At 43.5% G+C, this 15,216-nt stretch overlaps 1 protein-coding gene across 1 annotated transcript in view; it reads left to right on the forward strand.

The window, feature by feature from the left end:
* Nucleotides 1–927: 927 nt before the first annotated feature.
* lmo3 (LIM domain only 3) overlaps nt 928–15,216 on the forward strand; it is a gene marked incomplete at both ends in the record, with an annotated part of 34,595 nt that continues 20,306 nt past the window's right edge. The window contains 2 exons of the mRNA XM_079263233.1: nt 928–952; nt 7,312–7,525. Of these exons, the coding sequence (XP_079119359.1) occupies nt 928–952; nt 7,312–7,525 (239 nt within the window). The remainder of the gene's footprint in view (nt 953–7,311; nt 7,526–15,216) is intronic.

The following is a 15,216-nucleotide window of genomic DNA, read 5'->3' on the forward strand; positions in this document are numbered from 1 at the left end:
GACCATAGACTGTAAATAAAAGGTTTAGACAGTCACACTGTGGTAAAAGTTTTTCTAGTTTAGACTGTTTTCTGAGCATGGTCAGGCTCTTTTATTCCCCTGCAGATATTCAGTATGACCTTTGTTTGTTAAAAGTCTCCAGCTTGAGTAGCAACATGCATTTAGCCTTATCAGAAAAGGTCTGTGGTATTTCTGCAAAGTTTGACTTTGTACCATTCATAAATGTCAATATGCTATTTTGATCTAATTCACATTGATTCATGAATATGCCTACAACCCTTTGTTCCCTTTCGGCCACGTGACTTTAAGGTTGAAGTTATCAATTGATCACAATGAGATTAAAATGAGTTTCTATCCAGTAAATTCTATTTACATGTCCGGATTGTTGTAATGTTTGGAGTTTTCCTGCTCAGGATGGTCATTAAACAGAACACAGCTGTCTACATAAAATATGATCAATATGAACATGTCTACAAATGAGAGAAAGGCAGCGCGCGAGGAAAACTGGAGGCACGTAGCGCGAGCAGCTGTGATTCTGCTGCTAGTTGGATCAGATGGTCTCTGCGTCGCGGGGGGGGGGGTCGTCTCTTTGTCATCCTGTCATTCGCTGCCAGCATCTCTCCTCGCGCAGGCTTCATCTGTGATCGGCGACCGGCGCGCGCTCAGTCGCCATGTGACGCCCGACAGCAGCGGACACGTCGCTCCCGCTCCTCCGCGTGCGTTTCCTGCTCCCAGTCCTCTGGTCGCCGTGCTGGATCGTCCTCTCTCTAACAAAGGCTGCTGCCAGTCCGTGTGCACCTCCTGGTCCGCGTGCAGCTCCTGGTCCGCGTGCAGATCCCGGTCCGCGTGCAGATCCCGGTCCTGCAGTCAGCGGCTCTCCGGTCTCGTGGCCCCGGCTCGCATGGTGGTGCTTCGGCGGCTCAACAAATGCAGAAAAGAGAACAAAGTTTTGGTAAGACGCAGTTTTTCAGCTCAGAGGGACGTTTGGTGTTTTCTGCTGGGGGGGACGTGACCTGCCTGCGCTCCGACCCGCACCATCATCATCCTCACAACCATCCTCCCCATCACAACAACGATGAGGATGAGAGTGGAACGAGGCGTGTTGGCGGTCGTTCCGCTGGTCTGAGCCCGAGGTCGGCCGCCTGGTCTCGGCTTGGAGCTGCAGAAACGGTCGGCGCTGCGCTCCAACGTTAATGACCTTAAAGGCGTTTTTGCACGTAGCGCGCTGTCATGGCAACAGTAATTAACCTGGTGGTGACATGGGAGCATCTTTACCGGAATGAGGTGTGTTGTTAGTCTGCTCCGGGCTCAGATGCGGCGGGGCACGCGCATCAGACGGAGAGGGAGGAGGGGAGGATGGTGGGAGCAGACCAAACCGGTCGCTGTTTGGGAAAAGTGAAGCTCTTATCATCAACTTCTTCCGGCCATCCTCCCTCTCTTTCACTCTCCCCTGACTGGAAACTGGGGGGTCCAAACTCTTTCTTCCTTTGGTTTGCTAATGAATAGTTGGGACTTTGTAGTGTTAAGAGGGGTGCGCGCGCCCCGCTCTCCAAATCCAGCCAATTAACAAATCAACAGCCCTGACGCACCGGAACAAATGAGATAAAATCCCCTCCTCCTCCTCCAACCTGTTTGATGCTCTGCAGAGAAATCTGTCTGATTGGAGCAAAACATGTCTGATCTTTAATGTTGCAGAGCATCAACCATCAGCAGAAACCAGTGTTTCCAGTCTGGGCCACAACTTTTAGCCATTTTCAACCTACTTTAAATATTACTGGAAATTTTTAGAGTTATTTGTAGCAAGTCTTTTTATGGTGACTAGAAGGAGGAAACTCAAATACAGTCACAATAAAAAGATGTAAATAAAACAACACAAATCAGACACAATGGTGCAGGAACTACAACACTGTAAGAAAAGCCAGTAAACGGCATAAACACAGGAGGGAATTTCTGTGATAAATTTCCTTTTTTATTACATCTTGGGAGCAAACTTCTTCTCAGACGGAAACATCTGAAGGCCTGAGAGGAGTTTTCTCTTCCCTAAGTGCTACAGTCCAGTTTAACATAATCTAAGCTCTGAGGTTTGATGTGCCATCAACTGATCCGGTCATTCGGCGCGGTCCTTGGCAGGCTGGCGTTGTGCACAAGGTGGTGTCGGACACCACAGCTGTTCATTAAAACTCTCCGTTCAGGCTGCATGATATGGAGGCGACTCTCTGCTTCACGCTTCTCTGCATGAACCAGCTCAACATCAGACCTCACACAGTACTTCTCAGAGCCCCACAACAAGAACGTTCTGCTTGGCCGACGTGCCGTGAGCAAGCCGCAGGATGTCTCGATCACGGCCACCTGGACAAAAGACGTCATTTCTGCCTCCAGAACAAGAAAAAAGTTTTGGCTCCTTGTGGAGTTTGTCACTGGCTGAAGTACAGAATATTCCACATGCATTAATGCGTACATTAATTCATCCTTTCATCATCCGAAGCGCTGAGTCCGACTAAGGGTCGCGGGGAGCTGGAGCCTATCCCAGCAGTCTTTGGGCGAGAGGCGGGGTACACCTGGAAAGGTCGCCAGTCCATGGTGCGTACAGTTAACAGTAAATTGTTCCGATCAGTTTCTGCCTGAACATTCTGCAGGTAGTGTGCATGCAACGTGCACAGTCCAGATAAATCACAATAATATTAACTTATAGGCAGGAGGACAGAGCATGCAAAATTGAGAGGTGTTCATGTCGGGATCAGCAGATCATAGGAGGACATTCGGTGCTTCAGAAGAGTTTCAATCTCAGATTCAGTTCAAATAATTTAATTTGCTAAATGTGAAAACATAAAGAAAATCCTGACATTTATTTATCTTCTGGCATTAATGGCTAGTTTGTGTTTATTGAGTGGGAGAGTCAGTAAAGGCGTAGAAAAACCTGCAGCAGTGTGAAACCGGGCGGAGAATCCATCTGAAGATGGTTGTCTTGGCATCCGCCCTCCTACCTGGAAAAGCCGTGTAAAGGATGAGGATGTGGGCATGTGCCAAGTTTAACAAGGTGTCTATCTGAGGGTAACTGCATGTTTATATGCCGATGCAACCAGAGAAAAAAACAAATCTACATCCTCAGATTGAGACAAAAATAACGTCTCAGCTTTCGTTTTCAGCCAACATTCAGCCATGTTTGAGACAATGTTGCCTTCGCAGGTCGCAGGCGGGACGCTTCGAGGGTCCTGCAAGACTGCAGGAATGCAACGAGGTTAAACTTTGTGTGGAGTTAAAATCATTGTCACACGGCAACAACAGAGAAAATTATTTTCACGTAAAACAGAAGCTTTCAGATCTTTTAGTGGAATAATCTCTGAGTTTCTGAGAAAAAAATCTCCAACTTCTATCTTATAGACCCCCTTGTACAGGCAGCATGAGATGCTCGCAGATGTTAGCAGGAAGCAGCGGGGCTAACACATAGCATAGCAGCAATGCTAACATGTAACATAGCAGCGAGGCTAACATGTAGCACAGCAGTGATACTAACACAAAGCATAGCAGCAAGACTAACATGTAGCACAGCAGTGATACTAACACATAGCATAGCAGCAAGGTTGACATGTAGCATAGCAGCGAGGCTAACATGTAGCACAGCAGTGATACTAACACATAGCATAGCAGCAAGGTTGACATGTAGCATAGCAGCGAGGCTAACATGTAGCATAGCAGCAATGCTAACATGTAGCATAGCAGCGATTTGAACATGTAGCATAGCAGCAATGCTAACATGTAGCACAGCAGCGAGGCTAACATGTAGCATAGCAGCAATGCTAACATGTAGCACAGCAGCGAGGCTAACATTTAGCATAGCAGCAATGCTATCTAAGGTTAATGTGGGGTCTATTCCTCCTGACTGACCACTGATAGAGGTGTCCATCATCATCATCACCATTATCATCATCATCTTCTTCATCGTCATCATCATCATCATCATCATCATCATCATCATCAGCTGATGATGAAATATTTACCTGGTAACATCTCTGTTAAACACCTGGAAAGCTGCTCAGCTTCACCTTCTCCTCATCAGCCCTGACTTTCCCGCTCCTGGATGAACTGAGCTGCTGTCTTCTGCTTTACGCTGATGTGACATGGTTTTCTTTTAGGAAGAGACAACATTTACATGTTCTGCTGCGTTTCATTTACTGACACAGTAACACACGTGTGGATTCTGACATATGTGTAGTTATCTCACATGTCTCAGCTTTCTGTGGAGACCAAGATCATGAATGTAACCCTGGTAGTTGTAAAGATTTACTTGATTTAATTTGGAAATGTCATGTCAGACAGAGGCAGAAAACCCTAACCCTAAAGGACTGTGTGTGTGGTGAATGGGGGACAATGGGGGGAGTTAGGCTCCTCCTCGGGGAATGGCAGGAGAATACTAATTTGAGCCTGCTGCGAAGCCTCAATTGTCAACCGCCTCCCGGGACCCAGAGGGCCAACAAAGGGCCCCCACAGTCGGCTCAGGACAAACAAAGCTCAGGCTGCAAAGCTCCTGGCCTGTAGCCACGCCCCTTTACAACCGCAGGAGGTCAGCGTGAACTAAGCATCCAGGAGAAATGTGAAACTGTGGCTTTGTGTGTGCAGACTGGCCTCCTTACACTTTACCACCCCTGTGTGTGATCAGGCGAAACTCTGCTGTGTGAAGTCCTGGCTTCAGTTTTCTTCTTCTTCTGTTTCTGTGATTATTTTTAACCTTTTAACCATAAAAGTCTTGATAGCTGTAATAAGCTTTGAGATGTTTTTCTAGCGGACATCGGCAGATTTTACAGATACATTCAGTTTCAAAATTCAAGGATTACTGAGGCTGGTTATACAACGTTAACATGTAAAACCCCAGCCTCTAGAGGGCGACATACCCAGGTGTGCGCCGCATCTGCAGAAACAGAGGCGTAGCGTGCTAACCTCTAGCTATCTGGTGACGTCTGCGTCTACAGCGAAAGCATAAATGTTCCACCAGGTGTTGCTTTAACAGAGTTAACATGAGGTAAAAACATGTACTAACACGACACAGGGCTCTGCCATGTTGTCGGGCTTTTTGCGGGTTAAACAGCATCTGAGCGCGAGCGCAAGCTAACATGAAAGACGTCGCCGTTGCCCAAAGATTCAGATTTCAGTTCACACTGACAGAACTCGTGCGTTTTTACTGTGGCCGTTGTTAAATCTTTGAGGTTTTATCCAACCACAAGTCTGTAACCATGGAAACAAGATGGCTTCATCATCCTCACTTTTCAGAGGGAAATCAGACAGTGACATAAAACATGAAGATCCACTCTGATGAAATGAAACTATCTGAACCATCATAGTTTCCCATCCTTAAAGTTCATTAATGAACAAACGTCTTCCCAAAATCTGATTATAAAGCTTTTGTCTTGTATCTGTTGGCTTGGTTGCTTATCAAAAGTACAAATATGTAATTAAAGAAATTATTTGAAACATTTCAATGGCAATTCAAGTCATGACATGTATTTAAAAAAAACCCAAAAAAACCAAAACCAAATAATACATCTAGAGCAGGTGTAGGCAACTCCGGTCCTCGGGTGCCACAGTCCTGCAGATGTTAGGAGTTTCCCTGCTGCAACACACCTGATTCAAATCTATGGCTAATTAGCAGACTGGTGCAGAGTTTGATGTCAAGCTCTGCACCAGTCTGCTGATTAGGTCTGATGTGTGCCAGGTGTTTTTTGACCAGAGTTGCCTACCTCTGGTCTAGAGTGACTGGCGATTGTACTTAAAGCTCCAGTGTGTGAGAATACTTCCCATCTAGCGTTTCGCTAACTGAATGCAAACAACAGAGTAGTTCTCTCTGGCGTCTCGCCGTTTTAAGCACATTATTACCACTACGGAAGCCACAGAGAGCAAGGCCGGATTATCCAATGGGCATTATGGGCCCAGACCCAAGAGCCCACGTCCACTTGGGGCCCATGGGGGCCAAACACCAGCAATTCATACATGAAACTAAATGTATATAAAAGCCAGATAGTTACACCACAGTGTCTAGCGTGTTGTAATTGGTACCAGTAGCTGAGAGATGTCGTTTCACAGTGTATCATTCACAATTTTTACAATGTTGCGGTGGAGAAGGGGGCCCCTGGAATACTCTGGATCCGGCCCTGCCGGAGAGTCATAAATGTAAAAATGTCTACATGTTGACCTAGCTGGAGTCCAGTTGAGTGATAAGGTAGCCTGATACTTAGCTCTGAGTTGTTATTGATGCCGATAAGTTACGAGCTGCCCAACCTGTATCTGGTACCACCTAATGCTAACAGCTAATGTCATGGTGGGAAATGGTGTGACTAGAGGGAGGACATCTACCCTACTGTAGCTAACTAACAGATTAGCATCTCTGTCGTTTTATACAGCAGTAACAGTAAATGATGCGACTCAAACGGGAGGATAAAGTAGCTTCTGGACTATCTGCCCTGTTTCTAACATAACGCCAAAATAAACTGTACTGTTGGACTGAATGAACTTACCTGTCCAGCAGAAAGCTGCAGCCTCCGCCTCAGTTCTGACGTCCATCATGAACCGTCTCCATCTGGTAAACGCTGCACCCATGTAGACTCTCCTTTCCTCCTGATTGTTTCTTTTCTTGGTTATTTTTTCCTCCCTCTCGCGGGGCCAAGAGCCTGGATGATCCTCCATTTCAGTGGAAAACAGCAGGTTGAATGATCCACGGTGGTCTCTGCTTGTTTCTCCTCCAACAACACAAAGAAATTCAGAGCTAAAACGTTTATGGCTAACAAGTTTCTCCTCTTTCAGCTGCCATATTTAAAGATGGTGCAGCATGGCAGCGTTCTGTTGATGCTCCTCCACCTGTGCATTCATAAATAACTCATTCTGAGCTACGAGATGCTTTCATTTGGATGCTTCTGTAAAATACATGTTTATGAAAGAGATACTTGATTTTTTTTTTTTTTTTTTAAAAAGGCAAATTCGTTACAAACTGGACCTTTACAGTTCTTATATTTATAGATCAAATGTAAAAACATTGATTAGAAAATGATGAAATGTGTGTTTCAGACGTGAGAGAATGATGTGCAGATGAGAAAAGGCTTGGTCGCTGCTGATCTGTGTGTTATTTCTACAAACTTCTGGTTTATCTATTCATTCATTCATTTTACATCATTTTAGCCTCAGAAAAAAGACTTGGAGTTGAAAGGTTTAATGATTTACAGCTTTATTTAGTTTATTTTCAACTGTGTGCATTTTAAACCAGAAAATGTCAACCTCTTCCTGCAGCTCTGTTTCAGGATTTAAACGTCTCCTTTCTCCGTCCAGGTATACAAATGCTCTCCGTCCAGCCGGACACCAAGCCTAAAGGCTGTGCCGGCTGCAACCGGAAGATCAAGGACCGCTACCTGCTGAAGGCCCTCGATAAGTACTGGCACGAGGACTGCCTGAAGTGCGCCTGCTGCGACTGCAGGCTGGGCGAGGTGGGCTCCACGCTCTACACCAAAGCCAACCTCATCCTGTGCAGGAGAGACTACCTACGGTAAGACGTCTAGACGACGGCCGGCTTCTCCAACATCTACGTCTCCAAAGTCCTTGCATTGATTGGCAGATTTCCTTTTACATTAAATAGGTCAAAATGAGTGAAAACCAAGTAGCTTTTCTTCATTTTACAGGCTGTAAATTTATGGAAATTTGATGCAGGTTTCTCATGGTTTTTATTTATCTACATTTTTAGGAGTAAATACTGAAAATGACAATGTTAAAAAATAGAAAATAAAGGTAATGTCTGTGCTTAGTAGCAAAGTCGGACCTGTTTTACTTGCATTTTACTTTATTTAACTACAAAAAGGAATTTTTCTGTGGGAACCCCCCCACCCCCCCTTTTTTTTATTTTATTTTACCATTGATTTAATGAATACAAATAAATAACAAGCAGGGACAACTAGGAAAACAAACATATCAATGCCGATCTATGTTTATAGAACCAACCTGATTTATATTACTGGGATTTTCTTTTTTTTAATATTTGGCAATGGAAGAAACCGCTGTATGGATGGGATTTATATATTTTCTTTTACATTTAAAATTCTCACACATGAATTCAGTATTTATGTTATTTATTTAAATCTATTAATATCTGAATTAAAATGAAAATTTTCTGTTTGTCTTTTGGGGAAGCTGCTGCAGATTTCCATCCAGAATTTCTGAAATTTACAAGTTTAGGTCAGCATTCAGCTGGATTTCTTTGTTTGGGTGGGCCAGACAGAGGGGTGCTTTCAAAATAAATATTAGGGAATGAATAATTACAAGTAAATTATTAGACCCAGAAAGCTGTCAGCAGGTCTAACGTAACTGATAAAAGAGAGATTTTTAAATCGTTTTAATTTCCAGATGTCCGCATCGTCACACACAGACACATACTGTACATACATACACACACACACACACACACACACACACACACACACACACACATTCATACATACATTCATACATACATTCATACATACATATTATTGTATTACAACATTGTTTCTCTGTAATTTGGTTAAAAACAAAAAAAGTTTCTTCATTAAACACACAACTAACAAATAGCTGCACATTTTAAGATTTCCATGTTTGCTGTAAATATTTTTGTACCATTTTGTTTCCGAGACTTACAGTGTAAAAGTGAAAGGATGGATTTTTAGAACCCATAGATAGATGGTGTTTAGTCCTGATAACACTGGGAGAAGTGGAGAATCCTGGAAGCTAAAGAATTGAAGGAGAGTAGCAGCTAACTGCTTCCTGTTAGCAGTTAACCGTTGGTTATTAGCAGTTTGTTGTTTGCTGTTATTAGTTAGCAGTTAGTTGTTTGCTTTTAGAGGTTAACCACTGGTTATTAGCAGTTAGCTGATGGTTATTAGGTTTGCTGTTATTAGTTAGCAGTTAGTTGTTTGCTTTTAGCAGTTAACCACTGGTTATTAGCAGTTAGCTGATGGTTATTAGGTTTGCTGTTATTAGTTAGCAGTTAGTTGTTTGCTTTTAGCAGTTAACCACTGGTTATTAGCAGTTAGCTGATGGTTGTTAGCAGTTGGCAAAATTTAAAATTTTTTTTTTTTTAAATGTTAGCATTTAGCAGTTTGTTGTTAGCAGTTAGTTGTTAGCTTTTAGCAGTTAGCCGTTAGTTATTAGCAGTTGACTGATGGTTGTTAGCAGTTAGCTGTTTGTTGTCAGCATTTAGCAGTTTGCTGTTAGGAGTTAGTTGTTAGCTATTGGGTATTTGCAGTTAGCAGAAAGCTTTTGGTTGTTAGCAATTAGTTGTTTGCTGGGAGATAGCTGGTGGTTGTTAGCATTTGGCTGTCAGCTTTTAGGAGATAGCTATTTGCTGTTAGCATTTAGCTGTTTGCTGTTTGTGGCTGGCAGATTGCTATTAACAAATGTGCTGAAAACTATGAGATTTCTGTAGGACCGGTTAATGTTCAGCCTCGGATTGAAAGGAAGCTGCCAGTAATTCTGTTCTAGATTTAGTTCGACTTTGTTTTCCTTGAACTAGAACTTCTGCTTTGCTTGGCAGTTGTTGTTTTTGTTGTTTGCTTCTGGAAACTTTATTAACATTTAATAAAGGGCTGGGCGATATGACCTTTTAGTAATATCCCGATATTTTTATGCCATGTCACGATATACGATATATATCTCGATATTTACCTCAGCCTTGAATTAATACTTTGGTGCAGACAATCACATCAGTAAGATGATTTTGTGTCTCCATTAAAACATAATTGTTCATACTGCATTAAGATATGAGGTTTTAAACATTCATGCCAAAAGGATGAAATTGTAACGAAGCAAACTGATCAAAACCGTATTTATTGAACAGTTAAAGCAGCGGCAGAAACATGTCATTTTAAAACAAAATAAAGTGACTTTGCATGATGTAATAAATGCAACGTATGAAAATAGGGGCTCTAGGGGGGGACTTTTCAAATGATGAACTATTATAAGGCTTTGCTTTATGGATACGTTTTTGAGTTGTCGTGTATTTTTTAATCGCAGAGTTTAGCGTAGAAATCAGTCTTATAATCCAGGCAGAATGTCCTCGTATCGTCTCCAATAAACGGCTTCAGACAGCTTTTAATTCAGGGTTTGATTCCCACTGCTTTCTGTACTTTCTAGAGACATGAGGAGCTAGATAAATATGCTTGTGTCACACACAGTGGATGAGGTGAGTAAGTGACAGAGGCTGTGAATGTAATCAAATAGAATGAATTATTTTTGCGTGACGTGAAAAACGTTGTAATTTACGTCCCACTCTGTAATCCAGAGCGGGACCAGTGGTGGATTTGGCTGTTCATTGTGACTGTAGGTGGAGTCGTGCAGGTGTCCTCTCTGCTCCTCTGACTGGCTGCAGCTGCAGCCGGAGCGACTGAGTGCTTTAGGACGGGGAGAGACTCTCCTTCTGACAATAACTTTACAATATGCGCTTTAAAGTCAGTCGCCAAAACACCAGGAAAGTCTCCAATAACTCCTGTAAAAGCTGCTAGATGTGTCGCTTTTCACAAGAAGTCGCCAGATTTAGTGAGAAAGTGTCTCCACGCTGCCTCTCATGACGTAGCACGTAGCTCACGTTATGTACGTAACGAGGTGCGCTTGCTTTAACTCTCTGTGCAAAGCGGTGCAGAGTCGAGGAGGAGGGAGGAAACCCCGCCCACAGCTAAAAACACCTGCGTGACAACAGGATACTCCAATATGACGAATATAGACATTTTCTATATTCGCACAGAGGACTAGCCACAATATATAGAGTATATTCGATATATCGCCCAGCCCTAATTTAATAATTTACTAACAATTACTTCTGAAGATATAAAAATTCTTGCTTAACATTTCCCACCAAGTCAGATATCTGGTTCCTAGTTCTAGTTCCTAGTTTCTGGTTTTCTTCATGTTTTGGTAGTTCTAGCTCTGTTTCTGGTTCATCCCGGTTCATTCTTCCTTGTTCCTGCTTCTGCTTCTTGTTTTAGTTGGACTTATATATTCAAATTTCACAGAAACCATGTTTATCTTTACATTAATAGACATGAAAGAGAAGTTCTGCTGCCTGGTCCACTTTAATCGGATCATGGTCCACTTCTGGGGATAGTACGATTTGTTCGCCACAGTATGAACTCTAACTGCGCTCTGAAGCAGACCAATGGATTCTGGTCCACCTGAATGTCTTGTTTCTCTTCCAAACAGACTATCCAGCAACCAAACGGAAGGTGGCGTCTGCTGTAGGGAAAGTTCTCTGTTCTGTCCATCAGTCTGGAAGTGTTGTTGTGTAATTTGTTATTCTGGAACAGAATTAGTGATGAAACCTGCATGGTGGTGTGGTGGTTAGCAGTGAAGCCTCTCAGTGAGGAGGTTGCTGGTTGGGACAGCTAAGCAACTTAAAAAAAATAACTTACATATATTACTGGATTTCTAAATCATTTAGCTCATCCCATCTCCAAAGTTCTCCCCGTTAAGTAGACGCACATTTCTATTTGTTTCTACCATTTTAAACTACATCTCACTTTCTCACTCTGTGTTGCTGGTTTGACTCCTGTTAATGTGATTATTGTCTCAGTTTCTACATGACAAGTGATGTAGGTGATACTTCTTCCGATTCATTCAGCTGTCTCCACCACATACTGGCATCATTCATTTTTCTCTACAAACCGCTCAGGATCTGGGAAACAAAAACGTGTCGGAACCCTTAAACCCCACGAGGTCCCAGGAACAGTGGTGTGAAACTCTGTGGGGCGAATTATGTTGGATAGTTTGACCTTATGAATAAACTATCCTGGATGTTGTCTGCAATTAAAGGGGAAAAACAACAAATCAGGTGGACTAAAAAAAATGGCAAAAACAAAACAGAAAATGGTCTGGAGTTTGAAGCTTGAAGCCGAGTTCCTTCTTTGTGATTTCTATTGCTTATGTCATTATTTTTACTTGAGCAGAAAGAAGAAAAACGGGGTGACATGCGGTTGACTTTTAAATGATACGTACCATCATTATCTCAGGCCAGCTTCTCTCCACGCTGATCCAGAGCTGCGTGGCAGCGTAGCGTGTTATTAGACATGACATTACCAGGGTTAATAGGAAGAAGTGATGTGATCCCACCAGCAGAGAAATAATAATCCGGGATCACAACACATGCACAATAATGAGAAAAGAAAAGCAGAGACTGTGTGTGTGTGTGTGTGTGTGTGTGTGTGTGTGTGTGTGTGTGTGTGTGTGTGTGTGTTCATATGAGATGTAGATGTATTTGCCTGGAGATTTCTTCATAAACCTGCAACTTTTTTTTCCCGACATGGAGAAATAAAGTATTTTATGGATTTATGACGTCTATGTTCCCACTAATGATGCTGTTAATACCCAGAATCCTCTGTCGATGGTGATGCGTGGTTTCCACGGTACCGAGGGAGGAAGGCTGTCAGGCCGACACGTTCAGGTTCAGATTTTCTTAGAAAATGAAGACGGCTCCGAGGCTGGGGGCAAGCGGGAAAGCTGCAGGGCATCACTTAATGGAAAACTGTAAATTCCAGACATCCGTTTTAAAGACAACATGCAGAGAACGCTTATTTATTTATCTATCTGTTCAGTCGTGTTTTAATCCAACTTCAATTTTCCTCTACACTGGTTTTTACCGAGGCTGTAAATGGAAGAGAACTCCCAGCTTCAACGTGGTCGGATTTATTAACGTTATGAAAATCCAGTCTGAGACCCGGCCGACATGACAGAGTAGTAACGTAATCCCCGTCATAATCAACTCCATAACCACCTCCTGACCACATGAATCCGTTCTCTGGGCCTTTTCGTCGTATTTTTTCTCCCCATCAGGAAAGACAACAAGCGTTAAGTAGAGAGATAAGGCTCAAGACAATACGAATATATCATTAAGATCTTTTTGCTCAGGGACTGGTGTCATCCAGGATTCAGATTCGCGGCTATAAATGTGGTGATAATCTGTATTCTAAATCATTTTGATACTTTCATCCATTTTGTGGGAGAAAATCTGTGACTTTGGATGGATGATAGCATTAAACTCCGACACAAACCTGGAGATAAACACCCCGTTAGCTAAAAGCTGTGTGAAGCGAGGTGTTTCTGCCCTGCTGGAGCAGCTTGCTTCCCATCATGCAGGGCTTCTGCCTGGTTTTAAAGACCAACCGCAGTACATCACTGCCTCTTAGGAAGGCCGGAAAATACAAATATGGGCAAAGAGGTGGAGCTGAGAGGGGGGCTGTGAGCGTCATGGTGGATGATTGACATCGAGCGAACTCTGAGCTACCTGTAGCTAAGAGCTAACCGAGCTAACCTGGAGATAACAGGTGCTAACCAGCTAACGGAGGTAAACGGGCTAAGTCACGTTGTTTACCGACTAAAAACCGCGGTTGTTCTACTTTGAAGCAGAATATTGGGTACCTGTCAATCAAAAGGACACGACCCTGAATATGCCAAATTTCAAGATTAAATTAATTCTAAACGATAACATCACTCCCCACGAAGGTAGCCCTATGAAACCCAAAATGGTTTTTGTACCAGGCTGTAAACATGTTTATTTCTGCTGTAAACATGTTTATTTCTGCTGTGAACATGTTTATTTATGCTGTGAAGTTGGTCTTTTTAACATGGGAGTCTATGGGGATTCGCTCTGTTTTGCAGCCCCTAGTGGATGAAGGAGGAACTGCAGTTTTTGGCACCTGATCTTAGTTTCTAGCTTTCTACACCCTGCTAGTCTGTAGAGTCACACTTTAGCATCCTGAGACACTGCTGATGACGTGATGGCAATCGGGGTGCCGGAGGTCTGGAGGAGCGTTAAGGGTTAATGACCACAACCATGATGAAGAGTGGAGTCGCACCGTTTTTTTCGGCCATTTTGCCTGTTTGGTGACGAGAAACTGGTCACCACTGAACATGGAAGAGGTAATTAAAGAGACACGCAGGAGGAATATAGGGAGCATTGTTTCGACAGACCAGGCGTTTCTCCTGCTGGCAGACTGGATTCCTCTTCTGCCAGTCATCATGGAGTCAATGACAGAAGCCCCACAAAGAGCTGAAGGCCTGTAGTTTCACAGTAACCACCACAACAGCGCTTCTCCTGGGAGATTTGCAAGTTGCTGGGTGCAGTTTGTCATCAGCGCTGATTTTCTGCAGGCTGAAAGATTCAGGCCATCGCTGCTGTCTCTAATGAGCAGCACAGATGTTCAGCTGTTCTCTCAGCTGCAGTGAAGGGCATGAGGACGTCTGTGGCCGAGCCACTGGTCAATAACACCACAGTTCACTCTTCTTTTCCAGCTCTTCCTGAGCTGCAGGCAAGGCTCGGCGTTCAGCGCCGACGCACGGCGTTCAGCTCAGTTTACAGCAGACATCTCCAGTCCAGTAAGAATCATCCAGCCCTCACTAAGAGTTTTACATGGAAGAGTTTTTAACAGGAAGACGATGAAACGGAGAAACTTGAGCTAATTTATCCTAAAAGTCCAGACAGACACTCAGAGTCATAAAGGATCTGATCATCTGGTAAATAAATCTATTCTGGCATCTATGGGAGGAAAAGACGGGAAATGTGCCGGATTTCATCAGTTCATAACTTGCTTTTAGTGAAAGGAGTAAGAAGCAGAAACATGAGGAAGAAGATTTATTTATTAGAAGAAGAGTAAAAATATCAGAGAGAACTGGGCGTTCTGTGGGTTCCAGTTTCAGGTAAAATCCTGCAGGTACGCCTCACCTGTTCTCTCCTCGCCCCGTTCATCTCGCCGACACGTTGCACATGCTGCCATCTTTACTTCTGCTCGCATGAAGCCCAAACTGTCCTCCATGTCCAACCCTGGCTCAGCCAGAAGCACATGAGCTGCTCCGTGTTCTCCGGGACGTTTATAGATGCCCTGAGGAGGACAATCTGCTGCTGCTTCCTGTTTCCAGCTGCTGCTGCAGCCGACAACGCCGCTCAGAGAGCAGATTTAAGACTGCTAGGAAAGTTGTCAGTAAAGACGCCAACATCCAGCCCACACTGCCGTACGCAGTGACCTGCGTAAACATTATCAATACGACAGGATTATTAATCGAAGGACGCGAACCGTTTTCAGCTTTTAAATGTTTCCATGAGGATTTCTGTCTGCAGCAGAGACGTTTTCAGGCCTCTGTCCAGGAATGTGTCGCTTCACACAGGTCCTAAACTCAATCCTGTTTCCACTTTTACAGTAGAGCTCTCCGCATCCAGAAAGGCTC

Source organism: Telmatherina bonti, assembly GCF_933228915.1.
Source record: "Telmatherina bonti genome assembly, chromosome: 23".
NCBI lineage: Eukaryota > Metazoa > Chordata > Actinopteri > Atheriniformes > Telmatherinidae > Telmatherina > Telmatherina bonti.